General features: G+C 42.4%; 1 protein-coding gene across 2 annotated transcripts in view; it reads right to left on the bottom strand.

Moving 5' to 3' along the window:
• Positions 1-10,259: 10,259 nt before the first annotated feature.
• TNRC6C (trinucleotide repeat containing adaptor 6C) overlaps positions 10,260-17,099 on the bottom strand; it is a 175,056-nt gene continuing 168,216 nt past the window's right edge. For both annotated transcript variants that reach the window (XM_073555424.1, XM_073555425.1), the window contains exon 22: positions 10,260-14,730. In XM_073555424.1, the coding sequence (XP_073411525.1) occupies positions 14,370-14,730 (361 nt within the window). In that variant the 3' untranslated portion in view covers positions 10,260-14,369. The remainder of the gene's footprint in view (positions 14,731-17,099) is intronic.

Here is a 17,099-nt window from a genome sequence, read left to right as displayed (position 1 = left end):
GTCAGATAATACGCAGTTTCTTCCTGAAAATGATTGCAAACACAAATTCTTTGTTATTATTATCTTCATTTAATTTGTCTTAAATGAAAAAACACAAAAAGAATTGTTCTAAAGCCAAATTGGATATAATTCCACACCAAACATAAAAAAGAGGGTGGACAAAAGTATTGGCACTGTTCGAAAAATCATGAGGATGCTTCTCTAATTTGTGTAATTAACAGCACCTGTAACTTACCTGTGGCACCCAACAGGTGTTGGCAATAACTAAATCACAACTGCAGCCAGTTAACATGGATTAAAGTTGACTCAACCTCTGTCCTGTGTCCTTGTGTGTATCACATTGAGCATGGAGAAAAAAAAGACCAAAGAACTGTCTGAGGACTTGAGAAACCAAATTGTGAGGAAGCATGAGCAATCTCAAGGCTACAAGTCCATCTCCAAAGACCTGAATATTCCTGTGTCTACCGTGCGCAGTGTCATCAAGAAGTTTAAAGCCCATGGCACTGTGGCTAACCTCCCTAGATGTGGATGGAAAAGAAAAATTGGCAAGAGATTTCAACGCAAGATTGTGCGGATGTTGGATAAAGAACCTCGACTAACATCCAAACAAGTTCAAGCTGCCCTGCAGTCCGAGGGTACAACAGTGTCAACCCGTACTATCCGTTGGCGTCTGAATGAAAAGGGACTGTATGGTAGGAGACCCAGGAAGACCCCACTTCTTACCCAGAGACATAAAAAAGCCAGGCTGGAGTTTGCCAAAACTTACCTGAAAAAGCCTAAAACGTTTTGGAAGAATGTTCTCTGGTCAGATGAGACAAAAGTAGAGCTTTTTGGGAAAAGCCATCAACATAGAGTTTACAGGAGAAAAAAAGAGGCATTCAAAGAAAAAAACACGGTCCCTACAGTCAAACATGGCGGAGGTTCCCTGATGTTTTGGGGTTGCTTTGCTGCCTCTGGCACTGGACTGCTTGACCGTGTGCATGGCATTATAAAGTCTGAAGACTACCAACAAATTTTGCAGCATAATGTAGGGCCCAGTGTGAGAAAGCTGGGTCTCCCTCAGAGGTCATGGATCTTCCAGCAGGACAATGACCCAAAACACACTTCAAAAAGCACTAGAAAATGGTTTGAGAGAAAGCACTGGAGACCTCTAAGGTGGCCAGCAATGAGTCCAGACCTGAATCCCATAGAACACCTGTGGAGAGATCTAAAAATGGCAGTTTGGAGAAGGCACTCTTCAAATATCAGGGACCTGGAGCAGTTTGCCAAAGAAGAATGGTCTAAAATTCCAGCAGAGCATTGTAAGAAACTCATTGATGGTTACCGGAAGCGGTTTGTAGCAGTTATTTTGGCTAAAGGTTGCGCAACCAAGTATTAGGCTGAAGGTGCCAATACTTTTGTCTGGCCCATTTTTGGAGTTTTGCATGAAATGATCAATGTTTTGCTTTTTGCTTCATTCTCTTTTGTGTTTTTTCATTTAAGACAAATTAAATGAAGATAATAATACCAAAGAATTTGTGATTGCAATCATTTTCAGGAAGAAACTGAGTATTATCTGACAAAATTGCAGGGGTGTCAATACTTTTGGCCACAACTGTACACAATATCTTTAGATTTTTTTTTTAGATTTTTTTCTAAATATATTTTTACAATTATTTAAAAAAATTTTTTTTTGCTTTGTCCCACTATGAGACTATCATATTTTGCTCGCTTGTATAGTTTGGAGATGCAGCAGCATCCCTGTGCTATTCAAACTGTCAGCTCTGCACTGACAGAGAAAGTTACTGATCATGCACTGCGCATGATCAATCAACTTTCCTAGCTCTAGTGAGCTGGATGTCGTCATGACATCGGGTCACCATAGCAACAATTGGGACCCCGCGTCATGCTGCGGGGTGTCCAATCCAAAGGCAGAGGGGCTTTCATCCCTCTGCCAAATCCCGGAATGCTGCGATTGGATTGCAGCATTGAGGAGGTTAAAGTGCCAGGAGTGTTAGCTGTCAGAATCAGCTGACACCCAGCGGAGATTGCCTGCACACTACCCGTGTGCAAGGGCGATCACGATGACGTAATAATCCATCCCTAGTCAAATAGGCCCAGGGCACATGGATGGATTATTATGTCACATGTCAGAAAGGAGTTAATTTCACCAGTTTGAACTCATTACCTGTATAAAGAACACCTGTCCATGCACTCAATCACACTCCATTCTCTCCACCATGGCCAAGACCAAAGAGCACCAGGGACAAAATTGTAGACCTGCACAGGGTGGGGATGGGCTCAGGACAAATGACAAGCAGCTTGGTGAGAAGGCAACAACTGTTGGCACAGTTATGAGAAGATGGAAGAAGCATAAGATGACTGTAAATCTTCCTCAGTCTGGGGCTCCATGTGAGATCTCGCCTCGTGAGGAAAGGATGATTCTGAGGAAGGTCAGGAATCAGCCCAGAACTACACGGGAGGACCTGAAGAGAGCTGGGACCACAGTCTCAAACATTACTGTTGGTAACACACTACGCCGTCATGGATTTAAATCCAGCAGGGCACGGTAGGTCCCCCTGCTCATGCCAGCACATGTCCAGGCCTGTTTGAAGTTCACAAATGACCATCTGGATGATCCAGAGGATTGGGAAAAGGCCATGTGTTCAGATGAGACCAAAATAGAACTTTTTGGTATTAACGCCACTTGCAGTGTTTCGAGGAAGAAGGATGAGTTCCACCCCCATGAGCACCATTCCAACCATGAAGAATGGTGGGGGAAACATCATACTTTGGGGGTGGTTTTCTGCAAAGGAGACAGGACGACAGCACTGTATTAAAGGGAGAATGGATCTGGTCATGTATCACTAGATATTGGCCAACAAGCTCCTTCCGTCAGTAAGAGCATTGAAGATGTGTCGTGGCTGGGTCTTCCAGCATGACAATCAAACAAAAAGCAGCACTCTGTGGTGCTACAGCATACAAAATGAAACATGAAAATTGAATTGCATCACTATACTGGAAATATGAAAAATTGAGAATACTTAGCGCATAAATTGGCCAATTCATGTGTACCCAGCAGCCATGATTAGGCGATTCTCGTTGCCAGGACCTAATGCCTATCCTCTCAGACTGAAGTCTAAACCTCTATGGGAACCTAACGTGAATCCTCTCTTAGATTATTAGGTCCTGGCAACGAGAATAGTCTTAGCATGGTTGCTGGGTACACATGAATTGGCCAATTTATGCGCTAAGCTTCTCAAATTTTCATATTTCCAGTGCAGTGAGGCAATTCAATTTTCAAGTTTCATGTTTGTATGCTGTAGCCCTCCCGAGTGCTGCTTTTTGTTTGATTGTACATGAGTTGGCGACTCTAGGTAGGCACCTGTTCAGACCTATTTATGTTTGGATGTGACGGTCAGTTTTTTGATATTTCCAACACGACAATAACCTGAAACACACAGCCAGGGCAACTAAGGAATGACACCATAAGTAGTATATTAAAAGGCCTTGGAGTGGCTTAGCCAGTCTCCAGACCTGAACTCAATAGAAAATCTTTGGAGGGAGTTGAAACTCTACATTGCACAGCAACAGCCCTGAAACCTGAGAGATCTGGAGATCTGCACGGAGGAGTGGGCCAAAATCCCTGCTGCAGTGTGTGCATCTCGGTCAAGAACTACAGGAAACGTCTGATCTCTGTAATTGCAAACAAAGGTTTCTATACCAAATATGAAAGTTATGTTTTTCTATTGTATCAAACACTTATTTCATGCAACAAAATGCAAATTTACTATGTAAAAATCATACAATGTGATTTTCTGGATTTTTTTTTGTCTTTCAAAGTAGACTTGTACCTACGATAAAAATTACAGACCTCTCCATTCTTTGCAGGTGTGAAAACTTGCAAAATCGGCAGTGTCGAATACTTATTTTCCCCACTGTACATTCATATATGAAGATAAGGATCGGTGAGTGTTGAAATTCTTTTGTTCTTCCATAATGGTTTATACATTCATACACACAGTATAGAATACTTACCAGTCTCCAGTTCTTCTAAAATCCCACACAGTACAAGGGACGTCGGATGGCATGATGTGGTGACCTCATTGTGCCGTTGAGCGCCCACTCCTGTACTTCAGAAGAGGAGACAAGTGGGGAGAGGGGGACTGGGAACCTGGATTAGGGGAGTTTAACCGTTTTATTTTCTTATTTTACTTTTGACAATAAAAAGGGGATATAACAATAGGTTCTGGCTGTGGGGACATTATTAGTAGCTGGATGTGGGGATATTGAGGGGCTGGCTGTGGGGAAATTACTATAGGACATTTATTTAGGGCATAGTATGGACAGATATATTTATGCAGAGGGCATTTAATTTTAAGGGTACTGTGTTGGGATTTGCTGCAGAAAAGTGGGGAACAGGTAATCTCCAGAGAAAAGCTGCGGATGTGAAAAGTCATAATGGAGCCAGTCCAAGATGGAGCTGCAACAAAAGCGACTCAGAGATGTCACCTATAAGGTACCTGGATGTAAATGTTTACTTGCTAATACTGATTACCTCTCATCAGTACTGTTTTTCCTGTATGGGCCACAGTCTGATAATGACTGATGGCAACAACTCAGCATCTCCTTACCATTGCTGAAGACATACTGGGAGTTGTAGATTCATGAGATACAAATGTATAAGGGGCTGACTTGACATTATATCTGATTGCTGCATTAAGCTTGTTGATAGTCATGTACTTATGGTGGTTCTGGTCATACATGCACTGATGATGGTACAGGTGTTGTATTAATGGTAATAGTGATGCATTTATCTACTGATGGCAGTTCTAGAGACATTTACTCATGATAATTCTGGATCGTATTATGTACTATTGATGGTTCTGGTGTTCCAGTCATGTACTGATGATTATTTTGGCTTTGCATTCATGTACTGATGATGGTACTGGTGATCAATACATCACCAGAACAACCACTGCTACATGAATAAGTCAAAAGAACCAGGAAAATGGCACCAGAACCACTAACAGTTTTGTTGCAAACTGTATTTGTGGCATGGCAGACGTAAAAACCATCAAAGGTGTCCCTTTATCTATAATGGAGTCTGTTAGCATTTGACAGATATCCTAATGGAGACCAAAAAATCCCCATTATAGTTAAAGGGATTGTCTGGTCCAAATTTGATAAGTTTGCAGTCACTCTGTCACTGTGGGGATTCACTGATCCGGGACTGGAGGGTGTGTATGTGTTATACACACTCCTGGCCAGTGGGCGTGGCCTGGCTGCCATACAATTGTATGCTGTGGCTTCATGTTGGCCACACCTACTGGACGACCGTGTCACTAGATGGGGTGCGTTGCCACTCAATACAAGTGCACGGAGCGAGGCCACGCCAACTAGACAGACTCTGGCCAGGAGTATGTATAACTCATATATACCCTGTGGTCCTGGCTCAGAAACCGGAGAATCCCCGCAATGCACAGTGCATGCTCTGGGGGGGGGGGGGGGGGGGGATTCATAAGTCTGCAGCCACACAGTGTGGCTGTAGACTTATCGATTTGGACAGGACAACCCGTTTACGCTATATTAATTTCCATGACAGTCGTTGGGTCTGACATTTAAAACGTAGGATGTCAGGGATGAATATCGCCATATGTCCCTCGCATTGTGTAAATGGCCCACAATGATTCTATATATCTTAAAACATTTTTTTTTTTTTTTTTACTTTTGCTGGTATTTTTTGCAGAAAAGGTAACATTTCTAGCAGAAGGGTTCATCAGAGCAGGAGGAGGACCGTTAGGGGACCGGTTACCTTAGTCTTTGACCTATTCCTTTATTTGGGGGCTGAGGGTTCATCAAGCACAGAGGGGTGAAGGAGCACCATCGGATTCATCTGCCTAGGGCACCAAAATACCTTGTCCTGGCTCTAGTTACCAGTATGATTACCTTTTTAGCTCATAAAAAAAGTTGTTAGCAGTAGTCACCAAAGTTTCCCTGAAACTGTGTTATCCAGAGTTTCAGTTTTTTTTATTTGCAAAAAAAAAAAGCACAAATGAAATGAAATTGATACAATCCATTTTATATTTACCTGTTTTGTTAACTTTTTTTTTTTTTTTTTAATAATATGAATTGTGCTTTTTTGTTTTCTGAGTGTTAGCTAATGATTTATTGCTTATATAAAAAAAAAGTCACTACATTTTTGCTGAAATGTACTCCAGTTTACCACCTGGAATAATTTTTCTTGTACAAGTGTAGTTTTTGCACAAAATTCTGTGACTATTTAGCAGATCATGTAGCTTTTGCTCTAAAAGATAAACCAATGAGTGTAAACACCACTTTAAGGATGAAAATGTGTACTACCAAACTACCCAGAGGTAAATAACCTTAGCTAAGGGATGCATTAAAATATGATTTTTATTTATTTTGTAAAAAAAAACCGTACTAGTGAGCCTGTATTATTTCTCTATCTATGAAGTATGACCCCTTTGATCAATCCATTTCTCTTATTAACCTAAGTACATTACTAAGACTATGCCATCTATACCATGACTGCAGACCATGGGTTGATACAGCTTAATCTGGAATATATACAGGTTTCACTAATGATGATTAAAATGAACACATAACCCCTCTCCCCAGCCCAAAACATGTTTCACTTCAACAGGCTTCCTCAGGGGGTTGGAGCGATAAATAATAAAAATGGAGGTACTGATCTTTTAACCCCTTTCAGACATCGGGCTTAACAGTATGCCAATGTCGGATTCCCGTTTGGTGCATGCTACGGCGCTGAGCCCGCAACTTTCCAGGCACATGACAGCTGATCTACACAGCTGACATGTGCCTTCAACAGCCACAGGTGTAATAGCGATCTACCCTTGGCTGTTAGCTAGTTAAATGCCGATGTCAATCTCTGTCACTAAACCCGCCAATCAGTGACCAGTCACATGATCACAGGTCACTGATAGGTCGGCATGACAACTAAAGGTCTCCAGCAGACCTCACTGGTTGCCATAGCCAAATGGCTATGAGCACCGCCCTGTGGTCGGCGCTCATAGCAAGTGAGCATTTCTGCTACACACGGGCAATCTGATCATTGCCTGTGTGTAGCACATGCGATAAAAGTGCTGCAGCTTCTAGTCTCCCATGGAGACTATTGAAGCATGCAAAAAGTAAAAAAAAAGTTTTTAACAATAAAAAAAAATATAAAAGTTCAAATTACCCCCCTTTCACCCCATTCAAAACAAAATACAAAAAAACTAAATGTATACATATTTGGTATCGCCGCATTCAGAATCGCCCGACGTATTAATATAATGCAAGGGATTAACCCGATCGTTAAACGGCGTAACGAGAAAAAAAGTCAAAACACCAGAATTAAGTTTTTTAATCGCCACAACATTGCATTAAAATGCAATAACTGGCAATCAAAAGATCATATCTGCACCAAAATGGTAGAATTAAAAATGTCAGCTTGGCACGCAAATATTAAGCCCTCAGCTAACCCCAGATCATGAGAAATGGAAACGCTACGGGTATCGTAAAAATGCACAATTTTTTTAACAAACTTAATAATTTTTTTTCATCACTTAAATAAAAAAGAACCATGTTTGTTGTCTGTGAACTCGTAATGAAGTGGGGAATCATAATGGCAGTTCAGTTTTAGCATTTAGTGAACATGGTAAACGGCACTTGGAATTTTTTTCCCGTTTTCCAGTACACGATATGTTAAAACCAATGGTGTTGTTCAAAAGTACAACTCGTCTCGTAAAAAACAAGCCCTCACGTGGCCATTTTGACCAAATAAAAAAAGTTATGGCTCTGGGAAGAAGGGGAGCAAAAAACTAAAACGCAAAAACGAAAATACCTCTGATCGTTAAGGGTTTAAAGCCTTTTGGTCCCTTCAAGACCAATGAAATCACCTCTACTGCATAGCCAATCAAGAACATCATTCCAGTAAGCCAATCATAGCTCATGACATTTCCATAACCAGAGTCGCACAAAAAAAACATGTAGTTATTTTATTGGTATCTGAGGGGCATATGGTGTGATAGGGTTTGCGGATTGCACCAAATGTAAATTATGAGAAGGTGCGATCGCAACCTGGGGTCCACCGTGCGGTGATGGAGAAACCGCAGCTAGAGAACAATGGCGGAGCATAGCCGCGAGTAAGCACCATAAACACACCGAGTTAAACGTCACTCGGTGTGAACAGAGTGCAAAGCGCCTGACTCTGTTACTCCACAGCGCAGTACAAAAACTGAGAGAACTCTAAGCTATGCCGTTAGACATCACAGGAGCATAGTGGAATAGACGCTAGTGGGGTCCCTTTAACTCTCCCCTCACTACACTGGTGATTGAGCCTGCTCTGACACACGATTAGTGCGAACTCGCACTTGCGCCGCCTGGTGCAGGAGGCTAAGCTCAAGTGGGAGTTCCCACCCTACACTGAATGAGAACCACACTTGCAGTGCCAGTACCAGCACAGGTACATACAGGGTGGTAACTGTCCCACCTACACACAAATACAAATGATCTTAGTGCACTGACGGGTGCCCCAAAGATCCTTTTATACTGTAGACTGTGCCAATCAGACAGGACCTTGCTCGCAGACCAATCAGGAGTCGGCACAGGACCTGAGCAGCTGACGACCGACCACCAATGAGAGGTCGCCACCTCACGAGCATGCTCAGTAGAGCGAATACTGGACTTAGCCTCAGGAACGACTGCTCGCCGCTGTCTATTGCAAGTTACCACAGCTGGACCTGGAGAGGCAGCGGTAACAAAGCACACAACCCGGGTCTGAGCAAGACGCCGAGACAGATGTCTCTGCTGAACAGCATCCACTGCGGTCGAGACTGAATGGGAGACCGCAGGAGAAGATAAGGCTTGGAATCCATCCTGTGCAGAGGAAGAATCCTGGCGCCTAACATGGTGTCCAAGCAAAGGCTTTAAAGCCTTCCATTTTATTATTCACTATAGCCCCAACCCCTGAGGAACACTGTTGAGGTGAAACTTGTTGGGGAGACACTGTGATCATTTTAGGCAGCATTAGTGAAACCTGCCCGTGGTCTGCAGTCATTGTATAGAAAGCATAGTCTTAGTAATGTACTTTAGTTGATAAGAGAAGTGGATTGATCAAAGGGTTCCTGCTTCATAGATTGAGAAATAATACAGGCTTACTAGTGTATTTTTAATTTCTATTTTATTTATTTCTTTTAAAAAGTGGCAATGTTTTAATGCATCCTTTAGGTGTTTTTTTTTTTTCTAAAAGGTCACAAAAAAGGTCATGGACAAAAATAGTGAGCATTTTTGATTTTCTGTGAAATTCATGAACTAGATGTGCCACTTTGAAGAATTTGTAGCAAAAAAAGATCACTCATAACTTGTCTTTTCTTTTCTTGTGTTAATCAAAAAAATGTAAATGATGAAGTATTAAGTATATTACTGAGACCTGATGAGGCTGGTTTACTTAGGATTGTACAGCCATTAGGATGTGGATTTCAAATTCTAGTGTTCAAGCAAGTGAAAAAGCTCATCATTTGGGGCACATTCCCATGAGATTTGCTGCAGAAATAAAACTTGCAACTATAAATTTTTTCTTCTGAAATACCAGAGACCAGTAATTAAAAGGGGTGTCTATATTGGCAGTTAAGGATAATTATGAAGTGACAGAACAGAATTTCCATAACTGAAAAATGGGTCAATTCAGTTAATTAAAATTTAAATACCTGGTGTTCTTTATTAAAGGATCTACCGCCAGGTTTTTCCACCTAATCTGAGAGCAGCATGATGTAGACATAGACCCCGATTACAATGATGTGTCACTTACTGGGCTACTTAAGAGTAGTTTTGATAAAATCACTCATCAGCAGGATTATCATCACTAGAGGGCTAGCAAACCTGCTGCCATGTAGTCCTCCATATTCATAAGCTCAGTATAACCCCGCCCCCACCACGGATTGTACACTCTACATAGGCAGAAAGCTGCCAGAGAAATCTGTAAATCATTTGTGGGTATGGGGTTATACAGAGCTCAGCATTCAGAGAACTGGTAGATCTGCAAAAGATAGCACAATGATTTTATCAACACTGCAGCAAGCAGCCTGATAAGTGATACATCACTGGAATCAAGGTTTCTGTCCCTACATTATGCTGCTCTCAAATGAGGTAGCAAAAACCTGCTGCCAGATACCCTTTAATGATGCAGTGAATATCGCAAGGAGCCAGGGCTCTACGTAACACACAAAAGGCAATCGCAACCAAGCAAAACCCCCAAAACAAACAAAACTGCAGTTTATTAAGTTCTTTTTTTTTAAGAAGCTTCAACATTTTTTGAAAGCATCTTTTGGTGCAATTCATTAACAAACACATTCTAGGAGAGAAAAAAAATAAAACATTAATAAGCCACAAACTTCCTCTTGTCCTTAAATTTCAGTTACAGACATTGTAAGACCCAAACATAAAAGAAAGAAAAATTACAGTTTTTTTTTTTGTTTTTTTCATTTTAAATTCAGTAACATATTTGGAGAGATTTGCATGTCCTTCAATACTATATATTGTATATTCTTTTATATATATTTATAGAACTCTTTTCACATGGAAGAAATGTTCAAGTGCCTTGTGTTTCTGCACAGAAAGACCTCTCCCCCAGTCAGTAAAACGAATGCTCAGTGGGCATCTAACGTGGCGAGTGTCAGGCATTGGTGGCACCCTTCTGGTGGGAGAACCACTGTGTAGTGGCATTTTTGCATTCAATTTTTTTTTTCTTAAACTCCCCACAATACAATAAATGACAAAAAGTGCTCTTTAACCTCTTTTCTGTCAGGGGAAGGGGCACAATATAATACATTAGTCGTGCGCTACGTTGTTTTCACACTGACAGAAAAGTGGTTAGCTGTTAAAAAAAAAAAAAAAAAAAATTTTTTTTTTTTTGGACAGAATTCCTGCAGACATGTACAGAGGAAACTGCAGATTGCTGCACATCACACACAGGGACAGTTAACGTTTGCTTGTACACAATCAATAGCGTCACGCACTTTCCTGCTGTGTGCCCTACATCGTACAACCTGTTAGTACAGTAGAACGTGTGTATTAACATTTAACCCTTTTGCAGCTAGAGATTAAAGGGCAGTAAAATCTTTTTCCCGTTTTTTTTTCCTCTTTAAAATCTTTGGGACGATACTGCATCCAACAGAAAAGAGTGAAACAAACACATTCTTCACAGGAAGAAGTCTTGCCGGACACTCCGCTCGCTTTCTTTGTAAACCATGTAACCTTCTTTTGTCTTATACATTGAAAAAAATAAAAAATAACATAAAGGAAATAAAATAAAAAGCACGAGGAAGCGCTGGAGAGATCAGCAACATAATGCACATAAGAGTCAAAAACAAACAAAAAAAACGAAGCATAAACTAAACTCTAAATTAATGACCCATTTGGAGTGCCACAATTTTAAGGATTGTCCCAGTGCCTGTAACAGACAAATTCTAATTGTGAAGTAAGATGAGAGAGGATGCACCCTCCCATGTCACAGTCTGTTCCTCCGCCCGTCTAGGGGCGGCGTATGGCAGACAGAGGTAGCATTATGAAGTAACACATACAATAGTACTGATGAATACACCCCACCCTCAACACACAGGACAATGGGGTTACAATACACAGGTTGTACTGTCTGAAGTAATTCCCCCCCCCACCCTCTGCTTTGCCAGAAGGGTGAGAAAAGGACGTTTAATATTTGCACAGGACAAATTAGTTTGGATTAAAAACCCTAGTACAATTTCTAAAATAAAATCATGGTAGTTCTGTCTCAAACTTGGCTTGTGCATAGATCAGGATCCTATAAACCGCTCCGGTACCCCAAGGGATGGAGGCCCAGCTGGTACTGAAGGCATTTAACACCAACCCTTTTGAAACGACCCACAAGGCAGAACAATTCATGGGCCGTTTTAGCAAATAAGAGATGGCATCAGCCATTGCAGAGATCCAAACCATACAATTCCCAAAACCAATTAAAGCCTATTGCGCATAGTCCATCCTGCCTCTTCCAATAACACCAAAATGCCCCCCCCCCCCCCAATAAAAAAAAAAAAAAAAAAGCTTGAAACAGGAAAGGGTAGACCTCCCTTTACATTACAGGCTGTGTTTGTAATAAAGGCCTTTCCGACAGTTCTTGTTCTTTTTTTTTCTAATTTTAAAAGCCAAGAAAATATTCTTTCTTTTTGATTCAACATAAAGCAGTATGTTAACATATAAAGCACTCTTGAAACATTTCGAGTCCATTATTTGGTAAGTGTGTAACTGCTACAAACAGGGATTGTTTGCCATCCTCATACAAATTCATCAGTTCTTTCCCCCTTATATTTTCAGTGCTTGAAGCTGGGTAACCTATTTTTTTTTTCCAAACATTTTCTTTTATGTAATTTTTTTTTTCCTTTTTTTTTCTTAAAAATACAAATGAAATGGTTTTGTGGTGTTCTACTCCTCTGGAAATGTCACATTTTCCTGAGAAAGATATCCACGATGTGCAAGATAGTGATAAAAAAAAAAAAAAAATAATAATTTTTTTTTCTACTTTCGTTCACCAACAGGAAAAAAAATTGACAAAAATGTAAAATATAAAAAGGGGGGGAAAAATAAAATGTTGCACAGCAATGGCTAAAGTTATTCTTTTTTTTTCTTTAATAAAACACTGGTACTTTCCCCGAGATGTAAAGGAATAGCTATTTGAAAATAGAGTTTTGAAATTCAATGGAAGTTTTTTTTTCTGTATTTTTTTTTTTTTGGATTTTCCTTTTTTTTTTTTTTTTTTTTTAAGTTGTACTTGTTTTTGGAGAAAAGCAGAAAACACAGAGAAACGTAAAACGAAGAGTTTTGTAAACAGGTTAGAGCCAGGTGAGGCTTCTGCATTTAGACGCAGTTCAAAACCTGCATTCTGCAGTGTTCCTTTCAGGGATCTGCTCATGGCGGCTGCTCCAGTTTGTAAGTCCAAGTGCCAAAGCAAATACCCCAAATAGATACAAGAGTCCATAAATATGCATTATTCCCCAAAGATGAATCATTGGAAAGGTAGACAAATGTTTGTGAGTTTTTCTTCAGCGATAAGCACGCGGCAATATTTTTTTTTCGTTTTTTTTTTCTTAAAAATAAGTCCTTGAGTAAACATAGATACGTGTTAACTCTGTCCTACTTTCCACACTCTTAGCGAATATATAGGTCTGTGTATATATATCTACATACACATACATATATATATGATCATACAGATATTTTTAACCAATTGGTTAACCGCAAGGTCTGAATGCGGCTTTGAAAATTTCAGTGCAAAGTCAAAAGGTGAAGATAAAAGTATATAAGTACTAAGATAAATCTATTTAAAAACTGACCTAAAAGCATAAAAGCAATAACAAAACAAAAAAAAACCAAAAAAACAATAAAAACCTTTTGCCACCCCCCCCAAAACTGCTCATATATTTTTGTTTGTGCACAGAATTTTGGGTAGTAGGGCGGTAATGGCAAACAGTTATTTAGAAAAGAGGGATGGATTTCGGAAAGGAACCTGTGCACACGTTTATAGTGTATGTCACCTCTTGGAAATCACGTAACGTGCCCCTTTAAATGTGCATAGAAACTTGCACAAACAGTATAGATGAGGCTCAAAACCCCGACAAAAGCCAATATATGGAGTAGATCTGCTGGATTCAAGTATATCTAATGACTGATATGAAGCTTTCGAGGGATCTAATGAAAAAGAAAAATAACAGGAGTAAAGGCTCTGGACAAAGGTTATGTGCATAGGCAGATCCAAGGGGGGTGTCAAGCTAGAGCCATCCTTCCATTGTTTCCGTACCAATATTAACTTCATACAGAACGACAAGAGTATGCAGATCTTGCATCTGCCCCTCTGACTTACGGGCCTCATCTGATGTGCATAAAAATAGGCTTCTATATCCCACACTACTATTCCCCCTGCCCTCAAAACAACCCTCTCCAGCCCTGTCATATCAAAAGTGCCCTTACTTTCAAGTCCCAGCAAAAGCAGCGTTGATCTTTTTTTTTTTTTTTTTTTTTTTTAAATCTACTTTGAACACTTTAAAAACATAAGAAAATTGCTTGACCACTTGTACTAAGAGGCAGACCCTTCCCCTTTTCTCCTGAACCCTTCCTTTCCCCTTCCCTCCCATGCCCCCATACTGTTTCTCCGAACAGTTCACAAGGGTGCAGTGGAGAGGATGAGAAGGAGAAGATACTGCATGGAGAGAAGACTTGGGTCTGAAGAAGATGAAGTCTTCACAAAGCTTGGACTGGAAAGGACTGGATATTATTTGTTTTGAAGTTTTCAGTTCGTGCTGATGATTTAGAAATTCATAGCATTTAAGTGCAACATGTCTTCAGATGGATTCCCCGCTCAGCAAGTCTCCTGGTAGCAGAGTGTTGAGAGGTGTTGGACTGCGAATGATCCTCGCATCGTCTGATCCAGGCGGGCCCCACAGACTGCTGGAGTACTGCGGGACGCTGCTCCAAAGAAGGTCATTGCTTCCCTTGCTGCTCAGACAAGGAGGATTCCAGTGGGTGGTGTCATTGCGCACCATGTTGTGAGAGCCGCCACCTCCACCCAGTCGAGGCTGACTATTCCCAGTGTTAGACTGCCAGCTGGAAGTGGGGGGCAAACACTGCCCTTGTGCCAAGAAACGATTTACCTCTTCTTCCCCAGCAAACTCTGCCAGAATAGTAGTGTTACTCAGGACACACCTGCACAGAAGAAAGACAGAATCAGCCATCTAAAGAGTAACTATTGTTTTCATTTTTAGTTCATATATCAAATAAGAAACTCTGCAATATATCTTATCAGAGAAATCTGCTTCTTTCTCCTCCTGGACTGATCACTCCCAATTCATGGGTAATATCTGTATTCAATGATGATAGGCTATCTTAGAATTGAGATAGGAGGTTTCGGATTTTATCACAGAATCCAAGCAGATTTTAAAAAATCGTGGCAAAGTGATGCGTTTTTTTTGCTGCGATTACAAAGTCTGAATGCAGCCTATGGCTCGTAACAAAGAAATAATAAACAGCCATCAACCCCTTACTGCCATCGAACGGTATAGTTCGTCCAATGGCAGTATCCCCCGCTTTGTTGTGGGCTCCGGCGATGAGTCCACCTCAAAGCCGCCCGCGGCTATTAACTAGTTAACTGCTGCTTCAAACACTGACAGCGACAATTAACAAGCGCTTCCGGCCGAAAATGCGCTCACCGGTGACCCGCGTCACGTGATCGGGGGGGGGGTCACCGGTGTATCAGCATGACAACCAGAGGTCTCCTTGAGACCTCTATGGTTGTTGTTGCCAGACTGCTATGAGCGTCACCCGGTGGGCGGCGCTCATAGCTAGTCTGTAAGGCTGGTTTCACATTAGCGCTTTTTAAGCGCACGCACGGCAGGGGGTAGCTCCGCCCCCGAGCCGGCTCTCTGCCCGGCGTGCCCGCCCCTTGCTTGTAGCGCCGCCTCCTAGCGGACAGCGGCGCCTGCGATCGGCGCACCCTATCTTTAGCATAGGGTGCGCAGATCGTGCGCAGGCCGTGCGCTAGTTGCGCTTTGACGGTGCGCCGTGCGCGCCAAAATCGAACTTTGGCGCGCACGGCGCACCGTCAAAAGTTCGCAGCGCAGGTCAAAGCGCAACTAGCGCACGGCCTGCGCACGATCTGCGCACCCTATGCTAAAGATAGGGTGCGCCGATCGCAGGCGCCGCTGTCCGCTAGGAGGCGGCGCTACAAGCAAGGGGCGGGCACGCCGGGCAGAGAGCCGGCTCGGGGGCGGAGCTACCCCCGGCCGTGCGTGCGCTTAAAAAGCGCTAATGTGAAACCAGCCTAATTCTGCTACATAGAGGCGATTTGAGCATCACCTCTATGTAGCAGAGCCGATCGGGTTATGGCAGCTTCTAGTCTCCTATGGAGGCTATTGAAGCATGCCAAAAGTTAAAGAAAAAAGTTTTTAAAAATATTAATAAAAAAAAAAAAAAAAAAAAAAAAAAAATATAAAATTTCAAATCACCCCCCTTTCGCCCCATTCAAAATAAAATAATCTAAAAAAAAAATCACACATACACACATTTGGTATTGCCGCATTCAGAATTGCCCGAAAAAGGATTAACCTGATCGCTAAATTGCGTAGCGAGAAAAAAAAAAATCAAAATGCCAAAATTACGTTTTCTTTATCGCCTTAATGGGGGACACAGATTACCATGGGGTGTATGCTGCTGCTGCTGGGAGGCTGACACTATGCAAAAAAACAAGAAAATTGGCTCCTCCCCGGCAGTATACACCCACCGACAGATACCAAGTACCTCAGTTTGTGCTTAGTGTCTGTAGGAGGCGGACCGGGATCTCCCAGATCCGCAGTTAATAATTCCTTTTTTGTTCCCTTAGGTGTTAGGCCTCTTTCACACATCCGGTGTCAGGGGTCCGGCGGCCTGCGGCGAATAGCCGGGCCGCCGGATCCGGCCTGCAGCGATGACACCGGATGTACATGCGGCCCCTGATGCGGCTTGGAGGTCATTTAAAGGAGCCGCAGCACCGGGGGTCGAGAGAGCCAGCCGGAGAGAGATCAGGAGGCGAGAGAGCAGCCAGAGAGACAGCGGGGGACGAGAGAGCAGCCAAAGAGACAGCGGGGGATGAGAGAGCAGCCAGAGAGACAGCGGGGGACGAGAGAGCAGCCGAAGAGAGAGCGGGGGACGAGAGAGCAGCCAGAGAGACAGCGGGGGACGAGAGAGCAGCCAGAAAGACAGAGGGGGACTACAGAGCCAGCCAAAGAAAGGTATGGAGCGTATGGAGAGAGAGAGAGAGAGAGAGAGAGAGAGAGAGAGAGAGAGAGAGAGAGAGAGAGAGAGAGAGGGAGAGAGGGAGAGAGAGAAGGGGAGGGGGAGAGAGAGAAGGGGAGGGGGCGAGAGAGAGAGAGATGCGCGCCGGGCACTTGTGGGGTTAAAACTCATAGTGCCCGGGCATGCGCAGTTGAAAAGGCCGGTCCGGCGCTGCAAAAAAACGTTGCAGCCAACGTTTTTTGCAGATGCCGGACGGCGCATGTTTGCCGTATCCGGCAAAATCCGGAGGCGCCGCATGTCCATCC

The sequence above is a fragment of the Dendrobates tinctorius genome, unplaced genomic scaffold (assembly GCF_039654945.1).
Source record: "Dendrobates tinctorius isolate UK_male_01 unplaced genomic scaffold, ASM3965494v1 ptg000223l, whole genome shotgun sequence".
Taxonomy (NCBI): Eukaryota; Metazoa; Chordata; class Amphibia; order Anura; family Dendrobatidae; genus Dendrobates; species Dendrobates tinctorius.
Note: the sequence above shows the minus strand (reverse complement) of the source record. Positions and strands in the feature narration are given on the sequence as shown.